Source organism: Mirounga leonina, unplaced genomic scaffold (genome assembly GCF_011800145.1).
Source record: "Mirounga leonina isolate KUSES-001 unplaced genomic scaffold, KU_Mleo_1.0 Mir_174, whole genome shotgun sequence".
NCBI lineage: Eukaryota > Metazoa > Chordata > Mammalia > Carnivora > Phocidae > Mirounga > Mirounga leonina.
The window spans coordinates 54,249,184-54,272,969 of NW_023270451.1; the positions used below are offsets into that span (position 1 = coordinate 54,249,184).

At 39.0% G+C, this 23,786-nt stretch overlaps 1 protein-coding gene across 2 annotated transcripts in view; it reads left to right on the forward strand.

Annotated features, from left to right (window-relative positions):
- The window catches only part of ZNF277 (zinc finger protein 277), a 106,228-nt gene extending 83,090 nt beyond the window's left edge, over positions 1–23,138 (forward strand). For both annotated transcript variants that reach the window (XM_035020947.1, XM_035020948.1), the window contains exons 5-12: positions 2,569–2,660; positions 5,877–5,987; positions 8,177–8,309; positions 15,152–15,219; positions 16,822–16,918; positions 19,115–19,157; positions 20,747–20,921; positions 22,813–23,138. In XM_035020947.1, coding sequence (XP_034876838.1) covers positions 2,569–2,660; positions 5,877–5,987; positions 8,177–8,309; positions 15,152–15,219; positions 16,822–16,918; positions 19,115–19,157; positions 20,747–20,921; positions 22,813–22,999 — 906 coding nt within the window. In that variant the 3' untranslated portion in view covers positions 23,000–23,138. The remainder of the gene's footprint in view (positions 1–2,568; positions 2,661–5,876; positions 5,988–8,176; positions 8,310–15,151; positions 15,220–16,821; positions 16,919–19,114; positions 19,158–20,746; positions 20,922–22,812) is intronic.
- The last annotated feature ends 648 nt before the right edge of the window (positions 23,139–23,786 follow it).

The window sequence follows — 23,786 nt, forward strand, 5'->3', positions numbered from 1 at the left end:
ACAGATGTTGGCGGGGATGCGGAGAAAGGGGAACCCTCCTCCACTGTGGAGGAGGTGGGAATGCAAGCTGGTGCAGCCACTCTGGAAAACTGTATGGAGGTTCCTCAAAAAGTTGAAAATAGAGCTACCATATGATCCAGCAATTGCACTACTGGGTATTTACCCCAAAGATACAAAAGTAGGGATCCGAAGGGCTACGTGCACCCTGATGTTTATAGCAGCAATGTCCACAATAGCCAAACTGTGGAAAGAGCCAAGATGTCCATCGACAGATGAATGGATAAAGAAGATGTGGTATATATATACAATGGAATATTATGCAGCCATCAAAAGGAATGAGATCTTGCCATTTGCAACGACGTGGATGGAACTGGAGGGTATTATGTTGAGTGAAATAAGTCAAACAGAGAAAGACATGTATCATATGATCTCACTGATATGAGGAATTCTTAATCGCAGGAAAGAAACTGAGTGTTGTTGGAGTGGGGGGTGGGGTGGGAGGGATGGGGTGACTGGGTGATGGACACTGGGGAGGGTGTGTGCTCTGGTAAGCGCTGTGAATTGTGCAAGACTGTTGAATCTCAGATCTGCACCTCTGAAACAAATAATGCAATATATGTTAAGAAAAAAAAAAAAAGAAGAAGAAGGTAGCGGGAGGGGAAGAATGAAGCAGGGTAAATCGGAGGGGTAGATGAACCATGAGAGACGATGGACTCTGAAAAACAAACTGAGGGTTCTAGAGGGGAGGGGGGTGGGAGGATGGGTTAGCCTGGTGGTGGGTATTAAGGAGGGCACGTTCTGCATGGAGCACTGGGTGTTGTGCACAAACAATGAATCATGGAACACTTCATCTAAAACTAATGATGTAATGTATGGGGATTAACATAAAAATAAAATAAAAAAATGTTTAAAAAAATAAATAAATAAAAAAATAAACAGTGGAGATTGACATTGGCAGGATAACAATAATATCCAACATTTAATGACCCATGCACAATTTGGGCTCTTTACATAAATTATCTGATTTAATCCTATAAACGATTCTGCGAGATAGTATTTCCATTTTCATCTTAAAAATGAGAAAACTGAAAAAGTTAAATAAAAGTTAAATAAAATATTGAGTACCACTGAGGCCAGAGTTCAAATCCAAGTCTACTCAGTGTTTCAGAGCCGGAGCTCGTAACTCTTATACAGTAGTCTGGAAATGGAAATCTTGATAGAAGTGGTCTTAAGTTACAGATTAAGATTTGTTAACAGGCAGAAAGCAAAGAGAAATAAAATGACCTCAAGGAATGATGGTGTGTAGAACCACCGGGGTGTGTAGAACCACATTTGATTGGAGCAAATGTTACCAAAGCGTATTTAAAATTACTTGAGTTGGGGGCGCCCGGGTGGCTCAGTCAGTTAAGCTTCTGCCTTCAGCTCAGGTTGTGATCCCGGGGTCCTGGGATTGAGTTCCTTGTCGGGCTCCCTGCTCCATGGGGAGGCTCCTTCTCCCTCTGCCTCTCTCTCTCTCTGTCTCTCATGAATAAATAAAATCTTTTAAAAAAATTATTTGAGATGAAGAATAACTAGATAATAGTGTAGGAGGAAAACAATGTTTAAGAAAGTTTGCCTTGGAGCAAAAAGAAGGATGGATATGATGAAAAAAGGACTGAGATCCTGGAGACCCTCTAGGAGACTTGACTGATTAAAAACTGGACTCAAGGTGATGGCATTGGGAATGGTGGAGAAAAGTAATATAAAAGGTAGTTCAAGTGAAATATTTGTCAGAACTTGATTGCAGACTAAACTGAGGAGTATCAAAAGGAGCAAATCAAAAAGCCCACCACATTTTTGTTTGGAAAAGAGGGAGAGAATGGGAGTTGACTAATAAAAACAGGAGTAGGGAAGGATGATGAGACCCAGTTGACTCTGAGTTTCCTGCATAGCTATCCAAATGGAGTGTTCTGTCAGCATTTAACAGTATAGACTTGGGGCACCTGGGTGGTTCAGTCGTTAAGCATCTGCCTTTGGCTCAGGTCATGATCCCAGGGTCTTGGGATCGAGCCCCGCATAGGGCTCCCTGCTCCACGGGAAGCCTGCTTCTCCCTCTCCTACTCCCCCTGCTTGTGTTCCCTCTCTTGCTGTGTCTCTCTCTGTCAAATAAATAAAATATTTTTTTAAAAAACAGTATAGACTTGTAGTTTTGATACAAGGACAGAAATGGAGAAATTTGAAATAATGTCAGGATTCATATATTCCCTTTGTGCTTCTTCCCAGATTCCTCCCATTCAGACTATAACATATTTCATTAGCTAACTGTGGATTTATTAAAGATAATATCAGGGGTGCTTGGGTGGCTCAGTCGGTTAAGCGTCTGCCTTCGGCTCAGGTCATGATCCCAGGGTCCTGGGTTCAAGCCCCCTGTCGGGCTTCCTGCTCAGCATAGAGCCTGCTTCTCTCTCTCCCTCTGCCTTCCATTCCCCCTGCTTGTGCGCTTTCTCTCCTCTTCTTTGTCTCTGTCAAATAAATAAATAAAATCTTTAAAAAAAAAAATAATCTCAAATATCTGTTTCTACTTTACAGAAAGAAATTCTGGAACAACAGCAGCAAGAAAGAAATGATAACAATTTTCATGGTATTTGTATGTTTTGCAGTGAGGAATTTTTCGGGAACAGGTTTGCCTTTATGCATGTCTTTGAATATTACTGTTTTTCATCTGCAAACATATCAAAACATTCATAATGGTTATATAAATTAAGTTCTGTGGATTAGCTCAGGACCCTTTCATATATCAGCAATAATTTTTTTTAATATGCCTAACATCAAAGATGGACTATAGTTGCTCTAAGCAGAATAGGGGAATAATTTTTTCATTTTTTTTCTTTTATTTTTTTCCAAGTTTTTATTTAACTTCCAGTTGTTAACTTACAGTGTAATATTAGTTTCAGGTGTAGAACTTAGTGATTCATCACTTACATACAACACTAACTCCAATACCCGGGGCTCATCACTACAAGTGCCCTCTTTAATCCCTGTCACCTATTTAACCCATCCCCCACCTCCTCTCCAGTAACCATCAATGTGTTCTATGTAGTTCAGAGTTGGTTTCTTGGTTTGCCTCTCTTTTTTCTTAAATGCCAAAAATAAATTTGTGTTTAATGTCCTAGGACTTTTTCAGTTGGCTGACAGGCAAGACCATGTACAACAAACTACTACAGACACACCCTTCTATATTGTTAACTCTAAACCTTTAGCAGTTTTTGATGTTTCATTTTTGAATATAAAAACTAATAAAGATTAGGGATGCCTGGGTGGCTCAGTCCGCTAAGCGTCTGCCTTCTGTTCGTTCAGGTCATGATCTCAAGGACCTGGGATCAAGTCCCACATCGGGCTCCTGCTTAGCTGGGAGCCTGCTTCTACCTCTGCCTACCTCTCTCTCTCTCTCTCTCTCTCTCTCTCTGACAAATAAAAATAAAAATCTTTTAAAAATAAATAAAATCAACAAAGATTAAAAAAAAAAAACCCAAAACAAAAACTGGGGTATTAATAATTCTTTACCACTCCCATCTGGGTCGAAAACCAACTGGCATACAGTAATTCGGTTCTAAAACTAATCGCCCAGAGTTAACATCAGGCTCTGCAGGTTAAAGGGCATCATCCCCAGCAAGACTGCTTGCATTTTAGATACCAGCCACAAGTTCAGTTGACCAACTGACTAAAAATTCAAGGATTCTCACCAGTAATTTGCATCCTTCAGTAGTTTACAGAATGACTCACAAAACTCCAGAAAGTGGTATGCTTAGGACTGCAGTTTTGTTATAAAGGAACAGCCAAGTGAAGAGATCAGGAACAACCAAATGAAGAGATATATAGGGCAAGTTTTAGGAGGTTCCTGAACTCAGAGCTTCTGTGCCCTTTCCCCCAAAGAATCAGGACATATCACCCACCCAGCACATCAAGGTATTCACCAACCTGGAATCTTCACTGAGCTTTGATTTCCAGAATTTTTAATAAGGCTTCATCACATTAGCATGATTGATTCAATCATTGAACTTAATCTCCAGATCCCTCCCCTCTCTGAAGGTCAGGCTGGCTCAAAATCTCTACCTTCTAATCCTGTGGTAAGTCTTTTCCTTGACCAACCCCCATACTGAAACTAGCTAAGGGCTAGTCGCCTTGTCAGCGTAACAAAGATAATCCTATCATGGAGAAATTCCAAGGATTTTAGAAGCTCTCTGCCAGGAATCAAGGACAAAGACCAGACAGATTTCTCATTATACAGCATTTGATATTTACAAATGAACATGACTTAAATACAAGTCATGAAGTTGTAACCTCTAGTAACTGGGAATAGTTCAGTGGCAACATAAGAGTGGACAGTCAGAGGGGTGCCTGGGTGGCTCAGTCATTGGGCGTCTGCCTTCGGCTCAGGTCATGGTCCCAGGGTCCTGGGATCGAGCCCCAGCCCTGCATCGGGCACCCTGCTCCGCATCGGGCTCCCTGCTCCGCGGGAAGCCTGCTTCTCCCTCTCCCACTCCCCCTGCTTGTGTTCCCTCTCCTGCTGTGTCTCTCTCTGTCAAATAAATAAATAAAATCTTTAAAAAAAAAAATGGACAGTCAGAAAAATACCTTTTTCTACCCACTTCAAAGAAGGCGGTCTACAGTATTAAAAAACAAAAAAGCCTGGCACAGTAACTGACATTATTACCTGAAAAACATTGAGGAGAGGGTAGCTACAGATACAGTACTAATTTGAATTTAGAAAATGGTTTGGTTGCAGCACTGATGTTCAAAACACCACTAATGAAGATTTGATTCTTCTGTAGGGCAGTTGGCATAGAGAAAAATCTGTGCCAAAAGGCACTGTGAAATACTCTATGAAATACTAGTTTTATTCAAAGTTATCAGTAATAATTAAGTGGTTAGCCAAAAGAGTGTATTAACCATGAGATTAATGAATGGGACTCCTACATACTTAAAAAAATCAACAAACATTTTCATAGGGTTGGTTGCTTTATTTTCTAAAAGAAAAAAATAATAACCCTAAAAAACAGTGATTTGGAGCCAGCTTAGTGTCCTAAATAAGCTAGATAAATTGTATAATGTGTCACTGTGTATAGTGGTTTGTGTACTAATGAGTTCCCCAAAACTGTCACCTTCATTTTATGAACTAAAGTTGTGATAAAGAGGGCGCCTGGCTGGCTCAGTCTGAGGATCATGCGACTCTTGATCTCAGGGTCCTGAGTTCAAGCCCCATGTTAGGTGTAGAGATTACTTAAATAAATAAATAAACTTAAAAAAAATAAAAATAAAGTTGTGATAAAGACCCAGTAGAATAATATATTTTACACATAGGCATTTTTGCTATGTAAAACTTAGATAAATTAAAATTTTCCTTTTTAGCATAAACTAATCAACAGACTGTTGATTCAGTTTATGGTATTCAGTTTATGGTAACCCTTACGTATACTTAGATTTGTTAATTGTGGGTTCTAGGTCGGTGTCTGATCGTGAGCTGACTAAATGTCTGTGATCCCAGGACATATATAGAAGGACATATTTCCCTTTGGGAGTTGTCTCTTCCTTCTCCCCACAATGAATTGGAAAAGTAAGCAAAGCACAGTTTAATAGTTTAAAGGACAGAAACCCAATTCATCTATAGAGTATATTCCTGTGCACTGGCAGATAATGGAACAAACTTAACTCACTTTAAAGAACTATTGTGATTATATGTGTACTTAAATACTATATAACATACCACTCTTTCATAGCCCAAATGTGTGTTTTAGTGTTTAACCTTTGCATGTACTTCTGATTAGTGTAATCATTATAAAAGTGCCATCCCTGACTTGATTTGTTACTAGATGATTTGTATTCAAATTTCTTCATAGATCTATTCTTTTGAACCACATGGCCAGAGAACATGCTTTCAACATTGGATTGCCAGACAACATTGTAAACTGCAATGAATTTCTATGCACATTACAGAAAAAACTGGACAAGTAAGTATTTTTTTCATGAAACACAACCTGAAGCTATTTTAATTTTGGACTCTTGGGAATTTTTTTTATTGTCTGTTGTGAATTTTTTAAGATTAATCTAATAGAACTAATTAATAAAATGGAATTTTCTTCTTTTTGTCTAGATCATATTGCCTTTTACTGCTTTTTAAAAGAAGTATCATATTACCAAACAGTGTACATACCATGTAACATATGCTATATAGGGTATCAAGAGTATACTCTACATCTGGCCTAAGAAATAGAACAGGGATGCCTAGGTGGCTTAGTCAGTTAAGCGTCCAGCTCTTGCTTTCAGCTGAGGTCATGATCTCAGGGTCAAGTCTACTTGAGATTCTCTATCTCTTTAAAATAAATAAATCTTTTTTTAAATAAAGAAATAGAACATTATTAATTCCCTTGATTTTCATGTGTGCCCTTCCTCATTCATATCTCCCCATTTCTTAATTTTGTCATGGTAATTCGTTTTTCAGTATAATTTTTCACATATTTGGTAAATATATTGTCAAAATGTTATATGTTATTCAGCTTTATGTGAGACATAACATACTCTGTGCATTCTTTTACCTTTTAGTATTTATTCACACTTATATATCATGACACTCCACTGTTCCTAAGACCATATTCTGGTGACTGTATCTAGTGGGTATCTAGAGCTTAGCTTGTAAAATAAGGAAGGAAATTCTCTAGGTCACTAAAATGGCTTTCAAAAATCTATCCACATTTTTCTCGAGGAGAGGGCCCAGTATTTTTTCTCTCAAAACCTAGGTTTTTTTGGGTTTTTTCTTTGTTTTTAAAGATTTTACTTATTTATTTTTAGAGAGAGAGCTTGAGTGGGGGGAGGAGCAGAAGGAGAGGGAGAGAGAGAATATCAAGCAGACTCCGCAGTAAGTGCGGAGCCCAACAACATAGGGCTCGATCCCGCAACCCCAAGATCATGACCTGAGCCAAAATCAAGATTCAGACACCCAACCAACTAAGCCACCCAGGTGCCCCTGTATTTTTTTTTTTTTTCCCAAATGAAATCTCAGCCCACAATATTCAGAGCAATAACATTAAGAAAGAAATATTAAAAGTTCTGAGTTCAAATTCTGGTATCAACACTACATTAATGTCCTTTTACTCTTACTAAATGATCCTTCATTTATAAAATAATAACAGATGTGCTTTCTAGCAAGATTAGCATAATTTTTTTTTTTAAGATTATTTATTTACTTATTTGACAGAGAGAGAGATAGCAAGAGAGGGAACACAAGCAGGGGGAGTGGGAGAGGGAGAAGCAGGCTTCCCGTGGAGCAGGGAGCCCAATGCGGGGCTTGATCCCAGGGCCCTGAGATCATGACCTGAGCCGAAGGCAGACGCTTAATGACTGAGCCACCCAGGCGCCCCAAGATTAGCATAATTTTTTAATGCCATGATTATTTGCTATAAAAGAATATAGTTATTTCTGTGGCACAAGAAATGGTTCAAAGGATGTTTAGTAGTGATGACAAAAGAATTCGAAATTGAAACAACTGATTTCACCCATTTGAGAGTTTTCATGTAAAAGGGAACTTAGATATAATCTGTGTGACTCCAAAAAGTGGAACTCTAATGACTGGTAGGGAGAAGTAACAGGCAGTATCCACTGTCAGACTTAGGTTAAGAAAGATGTTTTGTTAGCAATCTGTTCATTTTCATTAGAAAATGAATGTCAGTAGAGAAGGCAAGTAACCTGACCAAGTCTCACAGCTAGTATGTACTGAAACTAGGCATTAAACCCTGCAAATCAGCTCACAAAATATGCCAAGCCATGGACTAATTTGTTGTACTCAGTGGAGGCAGCCAATGCTAGTTATCATTGTAATTATTTGAAGAACATAACTACATTTTCATTTTTAGAAGAGATAATTTGATTAGAAAACACCACAATAATTTTTGGGTATTAACTATCTTTGTCACAGTTTGACTACATAGCCCAGTTGGCCAATGTAGCCAACTACAAAATAAACCAAGCATGCGTCCCACAAAGCTGAATGAATGAAGTAAGAGAGGTTCTGACAGGGATGTCGTATCCTACTTGAAGATTCTGTAACCTAAAATGAATAATCGTAAGACTTAAAAATAAAGGACTTTTGCAGCAGCTTTCCAGGAGACTTGTGTAATCTGTCAGTGTTTGTGTATTTTTTTAGCCTGCAGTGCTTGTATTGTGAGAAGACCTTCAGGGACAAAAATACACTGAAAGACCATATGAGGAAAAAACAGCATCGGAGGATTAATCCTAAGAACAGAGAGTATGACCGATTTTATGTCATCAATTATTTGGTAAGGCTTTCTCTTCATAATTTAAAATCTGATTGCATTTCCACAAACAAAAATCTTTCTAAGGGCTGTCTAATATTTAAACAAGCAATTAGTATAAAAGTCAAAATGTAATCGAGGGACACTTCCAAGCAGTGATTAGCTTCGTAATGGCTAGTTTACAAAGCATAACTTGATTTGGTTTGTCTTTGATTTGCCAGATGTTTACACAGTAAAAATGTCATGTCTCTAGAATTCAGTGATCTGGACCGAAAAAAAAAAAAAGTAATAATAAACATAAAACATTTGAGTATCTACATACTCTTGCTCATTTGTTATATTATCTATTACCTTGAGTCCAGAGACTTCTATATTCTATTCAAAAACCATCTTTTGACATCTGGATGTACTAGGTGTCTTATGCTAGATAACTTTTTAAAAACAATCTCTTCATGGGGCACCTCGGTGGCTCAGTGGGTTGGGCGTTCAACTCTTGATTTCCACTCGGGTCATGATCTCAGGGTTGTGAATTTGAGCCCCTAGTCGGGCTCATGCACTGGGCATGGAGCCTCATTAAGATTCTCTCTCTCCCTCTGTCTTCCCACACACCCCCCTCAAAAAAAAAAAAAAAAAATCTCTTCTCTCTTCCCTCTCTCCCCATTAAAAAAACCCTCCTTTTCCCACAAAAAAAATTTACCATCCTCCTTGGCCAGCTTATCTTTGTTGGAAATTTTAGAGAAACCAATCATTTCACTACACAAGAGGACTTTGATTTGTATGGCTAATAGAATGTAATAATGGTGTTATCACGTCAAGGATTTTAAATACATTGAAAGTTTTCCTTGCCTAGAAACCTCAGTATCATTTCCTGAGCTTTTTGGTTAAGAGAAGGTATTCAGTTGGAGGCAAGTGTCACTAGGGGGGCATTTAGAAATGGAAGAGGGGATTTCAACTGACACAATGACTGGGAGTTCTACTGGCCCTGCCCTACTCTGCTGAATTTAGGGGTGTACATAACAAAGGAAATAATCCACTCGTGTAAAGAAAAGGGTTACATAACTCTCCACTTGAATTAGGAGAAAGGGAGTTGTTTCAGACACTTTTCTTAAGCAAATGGAAATTATTTTTTTCCTCTCAATAGGAATGAATTAGAATCCAAACTCATGGCCACAGAGGGCATAATTGATTATAATCAACCATTTTATCAATTGGACAGAAACAAACATATCCTGAAATATGTTGGAAATCTCTTGGTGGGGTGGAATTTTTGTCTGTTCTAACTAATCCTTGTAGAGTTAAAATAAAATTCCCCTTGAGAAGCAAGTTTGACATGTGTTTGAAGATTGACTCTGAGAAGTTGCCATGATCTGCTACAAATGTTTTACAACTAGCTAAAGGCAAAGGCACCCTTTGAGTCCTTCAATCTTCTCTTGAAATCACTGTCATTAATTCCTAGAACAAATGCTGCTTCAGGACCCAGCCCAATCCAATGGGGAGTGGACTTCAGTGTTAGCTCTAAGAAATATCAGCTATTGCAGAAAGCTGTGGAAGCAATTTAATAGTACTTCCTTCTGGGGATCTTTTAAAATAATATTCGAGAGCTTGGGACTAGCGGAACATTATATATATAGCTGGAGGTATTTACCTTTTAGAGGAGACTTCAAAGGGACTGTTCACTCAAATTCTGCTGGCACTTTTAGAAAAGTATGATGCTTTATTCTCTGGGCATCAAGTAGTATGTCTTTCAAAACTGAAATTGTCTGCAAGGACCAGCTGTCTCTAGATGGGCATGCTAGATTATACTGCCCACTGAGTGCCCAGATATGATGTGGCATGAATCATAGCTTAGGAGCAGTGTTTCAAGAAAACATGAAGACTGTGATAGTATATAAAATGAAAATTAAATCATTTTAGGAGAATATTGATAGAAGTAATTTTTTCTTTTAACTAGCAGCATTTGACTACTTGCTATATGCCAAGCACTGTCTTGTATATTATTAAGTCATTTACTCTTAACCATATCCATATGTCACAGATTTTATTATCCCCATTTTATAGATTTGGAGAGTAGGCACAGATCTTTTCCCAGAGTCACATAGTTAGAACAGGATACTTAACCTCTCTGTGTATCAGTTTCCTTCGCTTTTTCCTCAGTTGAAATAAGGTACCTACCTCTTACTTTTTTGGTTGGGTTTTTGGTCAAGTAATGATGATGAATTCGTAATGATCTATTCACCACCTTCTTGCCTGTTCTCTTTTGTACTAAACTAGAAAGTGAGTCAAGGTCAAAGTAAAGCTGACTTTTTAATAAGCTCGTTAAGGGCTCTGACCCACAACCTTAGCCTTCTTAGCCCTGTATGCTTTCCCACTGAGGTAAATAGCTCACAACAAGAAGAATGATTTTAAAAACAAAACCTAAAATATGTTACGATTAGCCTTAGCATTTTGGAAATTATACAAAATTACCTTAGAAAAGAATTGAATTAGCTAATAAGGTCTCTAAAGATGTAGAAATGTCCTAACGTAGAGAAGTGCTTACCAGAAGTATCAACCTTAATACCATCCTGAGTAGTGTTGTAGATAAAAGGTATAATATATAGAAGGGGTATATAAAAGACTGTTCCAAATACTAATACTGTGTAGTTAGAGAAAAATGAGGGTCAGAGATTGCTCAGCATCATTTTAGTTTCCTTTCAGACACCATGAATGAAAATACTTAATATTTCACAGAAATATTTAACATGAAGAATAAATTCTTCTAAAAGTTTACTTAAGCAATGAATAATGACTTTGCTTTAGTTTTAAAAAGGAGAAAAAAATGCTGACAGACACTCACTGTGTATTCCTCTGAGGAACAAGGCTGACATGAGTGATGAATGTGGGGCCAAAGAGAGAACTGTTGTATTAGTCATCAGGGTCTGCACATCCATTTCTCACATCCTCTTCCCTGCAAGAAGAACTTCCATTGGCTTCATACATTCTACATACATTGGAGTGCCTTCCAGTACCAGACACTGGTGGAGCAGGAAGAAAAATATTACAGACAAGGTGGCTGATTTAAGTCACTACTCAGAGAGTTTAGAGGTCGTATGAGAGACAGACATGTAAGCACATAATTTCAGCACTTGGGGGTGGGGTGTACAAAGTTAATGCGTGGGCCTTTCCTGTAGCAGCTATGTGCCCACGGGGTTCCTCAACTCCATCGGAGCAGAATCTCCAGGCAGCAAGTGATGGCAGCACCCAGGGTATCCCTGGCAAGATGCACTCTATAATCATCATCAAGGGTGGGAGCGCTAAGACACGGAGGGTGTTTTTGACTCTCTTCTGAGCTCAGCAAATTGATAGATTCCTTTTTCTTCCTTAGGTGAGATAATTTCCGTACTTAATAATTCATATCAGTTTTTGAATAATAACAGACTTGCAAATACATAAAAAGTCACTATGCATAGTCTAGATTACGTACTACACGTTCTCTGTTTTCTCACAAACAAAAGTGTTCGATGAAGAGTGGACCAGGATGGTCAAGGGGACAATTTCCCAGGCAGTTTCACGTTCAGATGCCCCTGCCATCATCACTGAGCCTTCAGCTACCTATTCCTAAGGCATTTATGTTTCAAGCCCTGAGTTTTCCTAAAGGAAATTATTTTTGCAGTGGTTTTATCATTTTTTATTTTTTTTATTCTTAAAGATATACAAAGCCATTTGTAACAAAAGTCTGCTCTTAACCTGTTTTTCACAGTTTTAGTATAGTTCTTTCTAATGAAATTATTTACATTTAGAACACTTTTTTTTTTTTTAAGATTTTATTAATTTGAGAGAGTACAGGTGGGGGAGGGTGTGGCAAGGGGGAGGAGCAGAGGGAGAGAAAGAAGCAGGGTCCCTGCTGAGCAGGGAGCCAGACACAGGGCTCCATCCCAGGACCCTGGGATCATGACCTGAGCTGAAGGCAGACACTTAACTGACTGAACCACCCAAGTGCCCCCATTTAAAACACTTCTCAACTAGAATTTAAATTAAAACTTGAAAAAAATAAAACATTTCTCTTTCTCTGTTTATAATGGGTTTTTCGTGTAAGTACATATATAAGTGTCTGTGTTGGAGCGGTGGGGATGCTAGATGAAGAGGATTTATATTTTATGTTTTTCTTGTCCACCCTCTCATTGATCATAAACCATCTGATGTAGGGGGTTGAGGGGGTGTGCTGAACATCTTTACTGACGTGCCTTCCAAACTTTGTTTTTCTTGAAATCTTTGCTTTCCTAACGTGATTCATTACCAGGCACAGCATCTTAATTAGAGAGTTCTGTCTTTTTTGGGGGGGCGGGGGGGAGGTCTTATTCCTATAATAAATCATATATATTTGACTATGCAAGGCAGAGCATTCCAGGAAAGCCTGGGCCAGTGTCACATGCAAACCACTTGTTTCTTAATACACTAACGAACACCAAGTTCCATTTTCCTCTCAAGTGGTAAATGGTTAGTGCTGTTGCCTAGGAAAATCCCTACATGTTATACTGAATACTTGCCAAATAGTGTACTGAAAGTTGCAAAATAATGCTTTGGGTTTGGAAGTTTGACACTGAAAGCTATTCTATGTCTCTTTGGCCAAAACATTTATTGATAAGCAACATTTGTCCATATCATTGAAAATGGTAATACCACAGATGGCCCTTCTTTGAATAATGTCCTGCAACAATGACCTTAAAGTACAGGTCCAGAGAGATCAAGTAATCCATGAAAGATGTAATTCATCACCAAAAATTCCAACTAACAAGGATCCTGTTGGCAGTGTTGAAGCCATTCCTCGTGTCCATAATGAGGTTCAGACATTTCATGATAACTCTGGGAAGTACATTATAGAGTCCAAATTAACTGTCTCTAATGACATTATGGTAAATCTCTGTGTGTCTGAGTTTATGCATCATTTAGCTGATAGAGAATGACAGCTTCAAAACCTCTCATTAAGTTGATGAATGATAGATTTTCTTTTTTCCCTAAATCATAATGGACCTTGTAGTTCTTTGTTTTTGCTTAAGTGAATACCTTTTTTGAGAAAAGAAGTTCAAAATTGAGAATAAATTTTAGTTATTTTTTTCCAAAAGAGGAATATCAAACAAGAATGTCTATATTTATAGCAGGTCAGGTTGGACTTGACTGTAACCATAGTTTAGCTGCTTGGAAAGGTGTCCATTATTGTTCCTACATCCTTCTTTAGTGCACTGTCTGCTTTTGCATGGCACAGTGGTAAAATTGGATGGAGAAAGAAGAAAAGATAAGAAAGAGGAACAAATGACTCAAGAATAGAAAAGATAAATGGTTAGGCCAAAAGAAATCATTCCTGCTCATTACTCCATAAAGTTTTGCTGAAACTATGACTAAATTTGCCAGACATAGCCCTAAGTGGGTGCAACTTCCCGTGAACTGTAAGAGATAAAAGGGATTGAAGTAGATATTTGAGCACTTAACTGTTGCCTGCAACCGTGTACTTTATATACAGGGATACCTTGTTTTATTGCACTTTGCTTATTGTGCCTCGCACGTTTTTACAAACTGAAGGATTGTGGCAATGCTGTGTTGAGCAAGTCTGCGCCATTTTTTCAACAGCATTTGCTCACATCATGTCTCTGAGTCACATTTGGTAATTCTCGCAATAATTAGGGTATATACATTGTTTTTTTAGACATAATGCTTGCACACATAATAGAGTGCAGTGTAATGTAAAAATAATGTTTATATGCACTGGGAAACCAAAACATTCATTTGACTTGCCTTACAGTGGTAGTCTGGAACCAAACCTGCAGTATCTCTGGGGTGTGCCTGTACATGAACTAATTTATTTAATCACCTTACAAAAACCTTTTGAAGTAGGATCCAAATTGGCCTTAAATCTTTAGACTTTTTCTGTTACAATTCACTTTAAAAATACTTTCTAGTACTTACTGTATGCCTGGCTCTGGAAATGGACATTCTGGTGGAAAAAACGAATAGCGAATGAGAAAACAAATAGATACACAGAACTGATTTCAGGCAGTGATTGATGTTTAAAAAAAATAATAAAACATCATAGAGGAATAAAAAGTAACTGGGAGCAGGGGTGTTGCTTTAGACAGAGGAGTCAGAAGAAGAGGTGGTAACATTTAAGCAGATGCCCCCACACCTGAGCCACACAGTTATGTGAGAGAGCAGTGTTCAGGCAGACGTTCCAGTAAGTCCGGAAGTAGCCGGTGGAAGTGAGTTTGCTGCTTTCAAGGGACAGCAGAGACACTGATCTGTCTGGAGCAAACTGAGCCAGAGAAAAAGTGGTGGTACATAAGGGATGGAGAAGGAGCCGGAGCAGATCTTCCAAGCCATGATAAGGCCTCTGGATTTTGTTCTAATTGCGGGAAGAAGCCATGGGAGGGTTTATACAGACAAGGAAGTGTCCTTTAGAAAGATCACTGTGGTTGCTGTTTGAAAAATAGACTGTAGGGGCCTTGGGGAGAAACAGTCCGGCTAGCTCCATGTTCCACAGGCCCCAGCAAGAGATCGTTTCGGGTTTTTAAAAAGGTCCCCAAGAGATTCTACTGTGCGTCCAGGTTTGAGAAACTGGTTTACATTTAAGAGAAAGGAATTTGATTGAAAGAATATCACTCCTTCTCCAGGAAAAAAAAACATATTAAGAGCATTTTAGGATACATCCTTCCTTGTCACTGAAATAACTCTTTTAATAAATCCTACTTGAATTGATTTAAAACCAGTGAGTATGTGGTCTTGAGTGGGTTTTTTATGGGGTGTTTTTTTGTGTGTGTGTGTCTATTTTCTCTCTCCTTTCCTCTCTTCCCCCTGCTCCCTCCATTTCCCTAATCTCTCTGTTCTTCCCACAAAAGGAACTTGGAAAATCGTGGGAGGAAGTTCAATTGGAAGATGATCGTGAGCTGCTAGACCATCAGGAAGAGTAAGACTTGTTATAGCTGCTAATTAATTGCTGTGTTTTAAGAGTAGGAAAACATTTCTTTAGTTTGGTTTAAAATTATTACTCTGAAGAGAATAGAAATGAAGAAAATTTTCTCTCTGAGTCATGCATCCGTCCATATAATAATGCAAAAACTTGAATTCAAAGTAACTTTGACATAAAAATCACTAAAGCAACTGTTATTCCAGCCAAATAGTGTTTTGCCATTAAAATTGTTAATTGAGGGGTGCCTGGGTGGCTCCGTCGGTTGAGCATCTGACTCTTGGTCTTGGCTCAGGTCTTGATCTCAGGGTTATGAGATCGAGCCCTGCATCAGGTGCTGTGCTCAGTGTGGAGTCGGCTTGTCCCTCTCCCTCTGCTCCTCCTCCTCTGTCTCTCTCAAATAAATAAATAAAATCTTTAAAAGTAAATAAATAATAAAAAAACTTTAGGGGCGCCTGAGTGGCTTAGTTGGTTAAGCATCTGCCTTCGGCTCAGGTCATGATCCTGGGGTCCTAGGAAAGAGCACTGTGTCTCCCTGCTCAGCAGGGAGTCTGCTTCTCCCTCTCCCTTGGCCTTCCCCCCTCCCCCGCTTGTGCTGTCACTCTCTCTCTCTAATAAATAAATAAAATCTTTAAAAATAAATATGTAAATAAATTAATAAAAATAAAATTTTTAAAGTTTTTTAAAAACTGTTAATTGAACACACAAGTAAAATATAATGCAAAGAAAAATACATTCCATTGGTGTTTTGCTCACTTGGTTGGTGCCCAGACCTTGAAGTTACACAACCTTTGAACTCTCCATGCTGCTTATCATTGGAGTAGAGAATTTAACAGAATTAAAGTTAGCCTTGTTCCATGTTCATCCCATTGACCTAGGTAAAACATTCACAGCTTCTTTCCTTAGAATTACAAGCTTGGGAAGTGTTCTTTTCAACCTAAAATGATTACCTGTTATTCATCCGCTTTTCCTTCAAAGCTGCTTGGCCTTTTTTCTCTCCTGGGATTTCAGTTTTCCAGGCTTAGGAATGACAAGAAGTTGGCAGTGTCTTAAAAATAAATGCAGGACTGGTAACCTGGGTCCTGTATGGTTTTTGACTTCTCTGTTTACTGCCAGATTTAACACTTGCCCCATTTAAAATGATCAGTATTTCTCACATGAAAGATACATGGTTTGCCTTTTTAAAACACACCATTTGTCATGCAGAGACACACTCCCAGCATCGCACCTCACAGCGTGTGTACTTAGTGGTTGTGACTAATGAGAAAGCATCTACTGATATGCCTCTTTTGCAAAGTAAACCTAGTTGTGTCAGAAAGACATTATACTGATTCTGTAGTAAAATAGCTGCTCAGAAGAGAAGCAAATAGAAGAAAATAGAGCAGCACCTGTTCGCTATTTATATTAATTTCATGGTGCTGCTTTGAATTTCAAAAGCTGTATCAAAAAGTCATAATATGATGTGACAATCTTTACAAAGATGTCAGAGTTGAAAGAGATTGGCAGGGTTTCCCAGCGAGGAGGAAGTAATACCAAGTGACTGCGTAGTACACCCTCTTAATGAGGAGAATCTCTTTATTTGCTGTTTGCTTTTTAACACAGTGACTGGTCTGATTGGGAAGAACGCCCTGACTCTGCTGTCTGCCTATTTTGTGAAAAGCAAGCAGAAACAGTTGAGAAATTATGTGTCCACATGGAGGTGAGATATTTTAATTCATTTGAATTTTGTTTTGTTCTGACAAGGGGAAGCTGATCATGATTGCAATCTTAAAAGCTTATAAATTTAATTTGTCATTATCCTATTCCTAAAAGTGCTGTAAGCAGGGCACTTGGGTGGCTCAGTTGGTTAAGTATCCAACTCTTGGTTTCAGCTCATGTCATGAACTCAGAGTTGTGAGATCGAGCCCCATGTTGGGCTCCACACTCAGCGTGGAGTCTGCTTGAAAGATTCTCTCCCTCTTCCCCTCCTCCTGTGCTCACTCATGCCCTCTCTCTCTCTCAAATAAATAATTTTTTTATTAAAAAGAACGTGCTTTAGGCAAAAAAAGAAGAGACAGGCAGATCCATCAAGGAGAACCAGAACTCAGGGCAATTTAGTACAATGCACAGGATCTGTGCAAACTGTTAGGGTGGGATTTCACAGACCACTGATGCCATCCTACCTCTGAGGTGTTTATGAGATAGTTCTAGTTTAGAATGTGGGGCCTGTAACCATGATTAACAGTACTCAAGACATGGACAGGTTCTGAGTCTTTTTTCACTGCTTGCTGTGCTAGTGAATAAGGAAAGCGGGAAGGGGAAAGTTCCCTTCACCAAGCCTTGAGGGAAATGGGGCAGGGGGACATGGGGGATGTAGAGGCAGAGAGGGTACAGGGTGTGCTTGTGCAGCTCCTACCGTTTGGATTTGGAGGGAAGAAATTTGAGGGTATTTCCAGTTCATGTGTTCCCTTCTGGATGCCATTTTTATGTTATAATGAAGCTTGAAGCTAGTAGTTCTAAACCTTTTTTCACCCCAGTATATCTGAGAGATGACACACTCCCAACATCTCTGATCCTCGGCTGGACGGTGGGGGTGAGGAGGGGAACATCTAATGAGTCATGACAGTATCGCAGCTTAGGGGTAGAGGGGTGATTATAATAAAAAAAAAATTACTGGATGATTCTGATGTGCTCTCCCTACCCTCCCCCAGCCATCTCTGCCAACAGTGACACAGACTATCCTGTTTCACCCACCTTCTCCCCACTCGCATTCAGAAACACTGTTCTTAGTTCCATCAAAAAAAAGAAACTAGGGGCACCTGGGTGGCTCAGTCGTTAAGCGTCTGCCTTCGACTCACGTCATGACCCCAGGATCCTGGGATTGAGCCCCACATCGGACTCCCTGCTCGGAGGGAAGCCTGCTTCTCCCTCTCCCGCTCCCCCTGCTTGTGCTCCCTCTCTCGCTGTGTCTCTCACTGTCAAATAAATAAAGTCTTTTAAAAAAATAAATAATAAATAATTTTTTAAAAAAAGGAAACTAGAAGGTGTGTGAAAGGCCATGAGCATTTACCCTTATGAAAGCAGAGAGTCGTTTTGTCTGAAACAGGTTGCTAATAGTTTATGTGTATAGTTTCCAGTGTTTAACTTTAATTCATAATATCTTAATATCTTTGAATTGAAAGGAGTCTTAATACCCCAGCCCTGTGTAGGAATTTCCTTTGCAACATCCTCGACCTGTGTCCTCAGCCTCTGCTCAGTCACTTTCAGTCATAAAGTACCATGGAATTCCTAATTATCGTGCCTCTGATATTACACTGAATGCCTTCATAGGGAGTTAGATGGTCTTCATTCTCTGTAAGCTTTTAAGTTCAAACATTTACCCAGATGGACGATTACACGAGTGAAACAGAATAAGGCTGCATTGTAAAAATCAAAAGAAATGTAATTTACGGGAAGATGTCAGTGAAGAGAAATTTGCATTAAACAGCGTATTTAACGGCATAAAATGAAAAGCAGATTTGTAAAATTACCTATCTGCTTGTGTAGCAAAGGACCTATATCCATAATAATCTCAGGCACACAATATAGTAAGTAGGGCCACATCTTACTAGAGACTGAGGACACTTTTGTCAGACTGCAGAATGCATACATAGTAAATTGTGAAAACTGTAGATACAAACTGTGAATAATTAAAATGTTTGAACTGATTGGCATGACTTGTTTGGACTGTGCTTTAAAAAGTAGTTGGATGTGGTGGGGGGAAGCAGTTATATTTCGAATACTTCAAAAGCAGAACATGATGAACAGACTGAGTTTCAACAGTGTTCAAACTCCTATGAATAAGCCGTCTGTTTATAACTTCAGCCTAAAAGATTAAACAATTTATATGCTCACAGATATTCATTCCTTTTTTTAGGATGCTCACGAGTTTGATCTCCTTAAAATAAAGTCAGAACTTGGTGAGTTTGATTCAGAAGTTGTTTTCCATGATGCTGCGTTTTTATACACCATCCTGTAAATGATGCCTGTGTTCAGTAGTCGTGATGAGAGAGTGCACAGCCAAAATGTGTCTCTCCACAGATGGTCTCACGGGATTGCCTGAAGCAATGATTCACAACCATTTTGAACTGTAATATTCAAATATGGTTTTTTATTTCATATGGTCTTTCTTCTTTCCTACATATATGAATGCTTCAAATAAAATACAAGTTAAGGGTTAGTATCTATTATAAATAAAGTGGAGGGAGCTAACGGAAAGACCATGGATTTTGAAGTCAGACTAGAGTTCATATTCCAGCTCCAGCACTTACTGGCTGTGTGACATAAGGCCTCGGGTCAACAGAATGTGAAGGGAGTAGATAATGTATATAAAATACCTACTGGGGGGCGCCTGGGGGGCTCAGTTGGTTAAGCGACTGCCTTCGGCTCGGGTCATGATCCTGGAGTCCCAGGATCGAGTCCCACATCGGGCTCCCTGCTCAGCGGGGCGTCTGCTTCTCCCTCTGCCCTCTTCCCTCTCGTGCTCTCTCTCTCTCATTCTGTCTCAAATAAATAAATAAAATCTTTAAAAATAATAATAATAATAAAAAAATAAAATACCTACTGTACTGCTTGGCAATGTAGCTAGATTATTTATCACAGATGGACCCAATTGCATCATTCTCAGTATCAGTATGATGGAAAGATTAGGGTCATGAAGATGTAAATTACTGACTTGCTAATGGATCAAAGACAGTAGAAAGCTCACTTCCCACACCTCAGCTTACTACTTTCCTAGACTCTGGAATGTGTTGCTTTACTTTGCTATTCTTACAGACATGTATATATGTCAAATGTTGGCTCTACCACCCACTAGCTGTGCAACCTTGGACAGTTTCCTAATAGATAATGTGGGTATGATAATACTACCTATGTGGTAGAGTTTTGCAAGAATTAAACATATTAATGCATGGAAACTGATTAGAACAGTGCCTAGCACATAAGCCCTATATAAGTATTGGCTGTTATTGTTTGGTATCTATTATTCTTTTTTTTTTTTTTAAGATTTTATTTATTTATTCATAAGAGACAGAGAGAGAGACAGGCTCCCCGCTGAGCGAGGAGCCCGATGCAGGACTCGATCCCAGAACCCTGGGATCATGACCTGAGCCGAAGGCAGACACTTAACCATCTGAGCCACCCAGGCACCCCTTGTATCTATTATTCTTTATAATTGTACTGCCTCTTCAGGTTGGTTAATAAAGAGAAGTGGCTCGGGCACTTGGGTGGTTCAGCATTTGACTTCGGTTGACATCGGTTAAGCATTTGACTTCGGCTCAGGTCATGATCTCAGGGTCCTGGGATCGAGCCCCACCTCGGGCTCCATGCTCAGTGAAGACTCTGCTTGTCCGTGTGCCCCTCCCCCTGCTCGTACTCACTCTCTCTCCCTCTTTCAAAGAAAAATAAAATCTTTTTTTAAAAAAGGAGACATGGCTCTTTTAAAAAATTATAACAGTACAAAAATGGGTCTGACCAGTTGTCTAATGATTGTATAAACTATCATTTTTAGGATTAAATTTCTACCAACAAGTGAAACTGGTCAATTTCATTCGGAGGCAAATTCACCAATGTAGATGTTATGGCTGCCATGTGAAATTCAAATCCAAAGCAGAGTTAAGGACTCATATGGAAGAAGCTAAACATACATCACTGCTTCCTGAAAGAAAGACATGGGATCAACCAGAGTGAGTACTACTCAACCAAACATATACTTCTTAGCTCCATATCCCTTACTTGTTTTTATTCATTTCTCCAAACCTAAATAAAAGAGAAACATACATGTATAGAAAAAAGTAAAAATCTTCAAAAACCTTATTTTTAAAGGAATCCCGTTTTTGTAAGTGTAACCAGATTTTGTGGTATGGAGATAAAGATGTAGATATAGAATTATAGATTTTTCCACTATATTTTGTTAACAGAATATTGTAAGCATGTTTCTATATCTAATACATATCGATTGCATCATTTTTAATGGTTGTCAAATATCCCATTCAATATATACCGTAATTTGCTAGATATTGAGGTTGTTTCTTGCATTTTGCTCTTTTATTTTTATTTTTATTTTTATTTTTTTAAGATTTTATTTATTTATTTGAGAGAGAGCACATGAGAGGGGGGAGGGCCAGAGGGAGAAGCAGACTCCCTGCCGAGCAGGGAGCCTGATGCGGGACTCGATCCAGGGACTCCAGGATCATGACCTGAGCCGAAGGCAGTTGCTTAACCAACTGAGCCACCCAGGCGCCCCATTTTGCTCTTTTAAATAGTAATACAATGAGTATCCATCCATATGCCTGCATTGTTGCACACTTACCCAATTTTTCTTTTAGATAAACTCCTAGAAATAAAATTACTCTGTCAAAGAGTACACAACTATTAGGGTTTTTGGTATATATTTTTCATCTCAGCACTTTATAAATGTTAAGCAGTTGGTCCACTGATCTGTACTATGGAGGTGGCATCAGACTTCTTTGCCAGTTCAGCCATCTGGGCTGGTTCTCATAGTCTGGACAACCTCAGCTGAGAGAACCTCTGAGAGGTTGTAGAGTTCTAGCTGCCTGGAGGTTCCTCTCTTCTTAGGAAATGTTAAATAAGCCTCCTCCCTCCCCCGCCCCCAACTCTTCCCCAACACTAGCCCCAAAGCTCTAGATTTTCCTCTAGAAAATCCCAGATTTCAGGGCACCTGGGTGGTTCAGTCAGTTAAGTGTCCAACTCTTGGTTTCGACTCAGGTCATGATCATAGTAGGGTCATGAGATCGAGCCCCACATCAGGTTCCACACTCAGCATGAAATCTACTTGAGATTCTCCCTCTACCCCTCCGCCTGCTCACACTCACTTGCTCTCTCTGTCTCCCTCTCTCTCTCTAAAATAAATAAATAAAATCTTTTAAAAAAAGAAAGAAAGAAAATCCCAGGTTTGTGAGAGGCAAAGTCGGTCCTGGATTGCCTGAGACCCTGTTCCTGTAATTCTTAAATAAAGTGAAATCTTTAGAGATACTCCAGAACTAACTCCTAAGTGTGTCCAGAAAAGGAACCTAAATAATAGACTTAAAATTCTATAGATGTTTTAATTTTTGATCACCTAGAATGAAGGAACCAGTAGTGATTAAGTTGGGAAGAACACACACACATTCAAGGGAAACAATGTTTTCATCAGATATTTAAAGGATTCATGTATGAAAAAGTAGCCATATTTGAGTTTTGGTAATCTGTAGGGAAGAACTGGGGCCTTTGAGTAGAAATGAAGGGGATGTCATTTTTAGCTTCATCCATGGCACTCTATCTAACAGCTAGAGCTGTCCAGTACTGTAAGCTGCCTTTCGAGATAGTTTTTGTGGGACTGTCAAGCACAGGCTGAATGGGCAGCTAGCAAGGATACTGGTAAGACTGATACCAGCCAGTAAAGGTCAAAGTAAAAGTAATTCAGAAGTTGTCTCCCATACCACCTTTGCAAAATGCTGTCGAAATTGTTGGCAAGGAAACCTAGCAGACTTATAGTAAAGTGTATGTTCAGCTGCCTAGAAACTTTACTGGATAATTTATAGTTTGGTTGTTCAGTATATCTGTGGTCGTTTTCAGGTATTTTTTTCCAACCTACGAAAATGACACTCTACTGTGTACACTGTCTGACAGTGAAGGTGACCTGACAGCTCAGGAACAAAATGGAAATATTACCATCCTCAGTGAAGATACATCTAAACTGCATGCTTTGAAACAAAGCAGTATTTTGAACCAGTTGCTACTGCAAGAGGGCTTGAAAAACTAGAAGAAAATGCCACAGAAGCAACTTTTCATGTTTTTCTCTTATGAAACAAACTCAGAAAAATAGTTTAAATTTGAACATTAGCAAAGGATTAGTCCTTGGTGAAATAAAAGTTTTAAAAAGTACTTTGCAAAAAATAAAATGAGGACTTTTTGTATTTTTGGCTATAAGTTTTACTATGTAATCATTATAAATGATCTCATTTCATTAGACTCAATTATCTATAATAAGGAGGACATGCGGGGATTGGATTCTGGACCAAGAAAAAATTTTCTTTTGCTATAAAAGATCTAGTGGGACAAATGGCACACTTTTAATAAGGTTGTAGCTAATGTTAATTGGTGTTAATTTCCAGATTTTGATAATTGTACTGTGATTATGTAGGAGAACGTCCATGTCTTTAGATAATACACAGTGAAACTTACAGGTAAAGGAGCATTTTTGGTTGCAACTTACTCTCAAAAAACAAATGTGAATATGTAGACAGAAAAATGCTGAAGTGAATGTGATAGGTTGTTAACATTTGGGGAATCTAGGTGAAGGTTATATAGCAATTCTTTGTACTACGGCAACTTTTCTGTAAGTCTAAAATGCCTTTACAGTTGGTTTGTTTAAATCAGGTCCCATGGGGCACCTGGGTGGCTCAGTCGGTTGGGCAGCTACCTTCAGTTCAGGTCATGATCCCAGGATACTGGGATCGAGCCCGGGGTCAGGCTCCCTGCTCAGTGGGGAGTCTGCTTCTCCCTCTCCCTCTGCCCCACCCCCTCATGCTCACACACTCTCTCTCTCT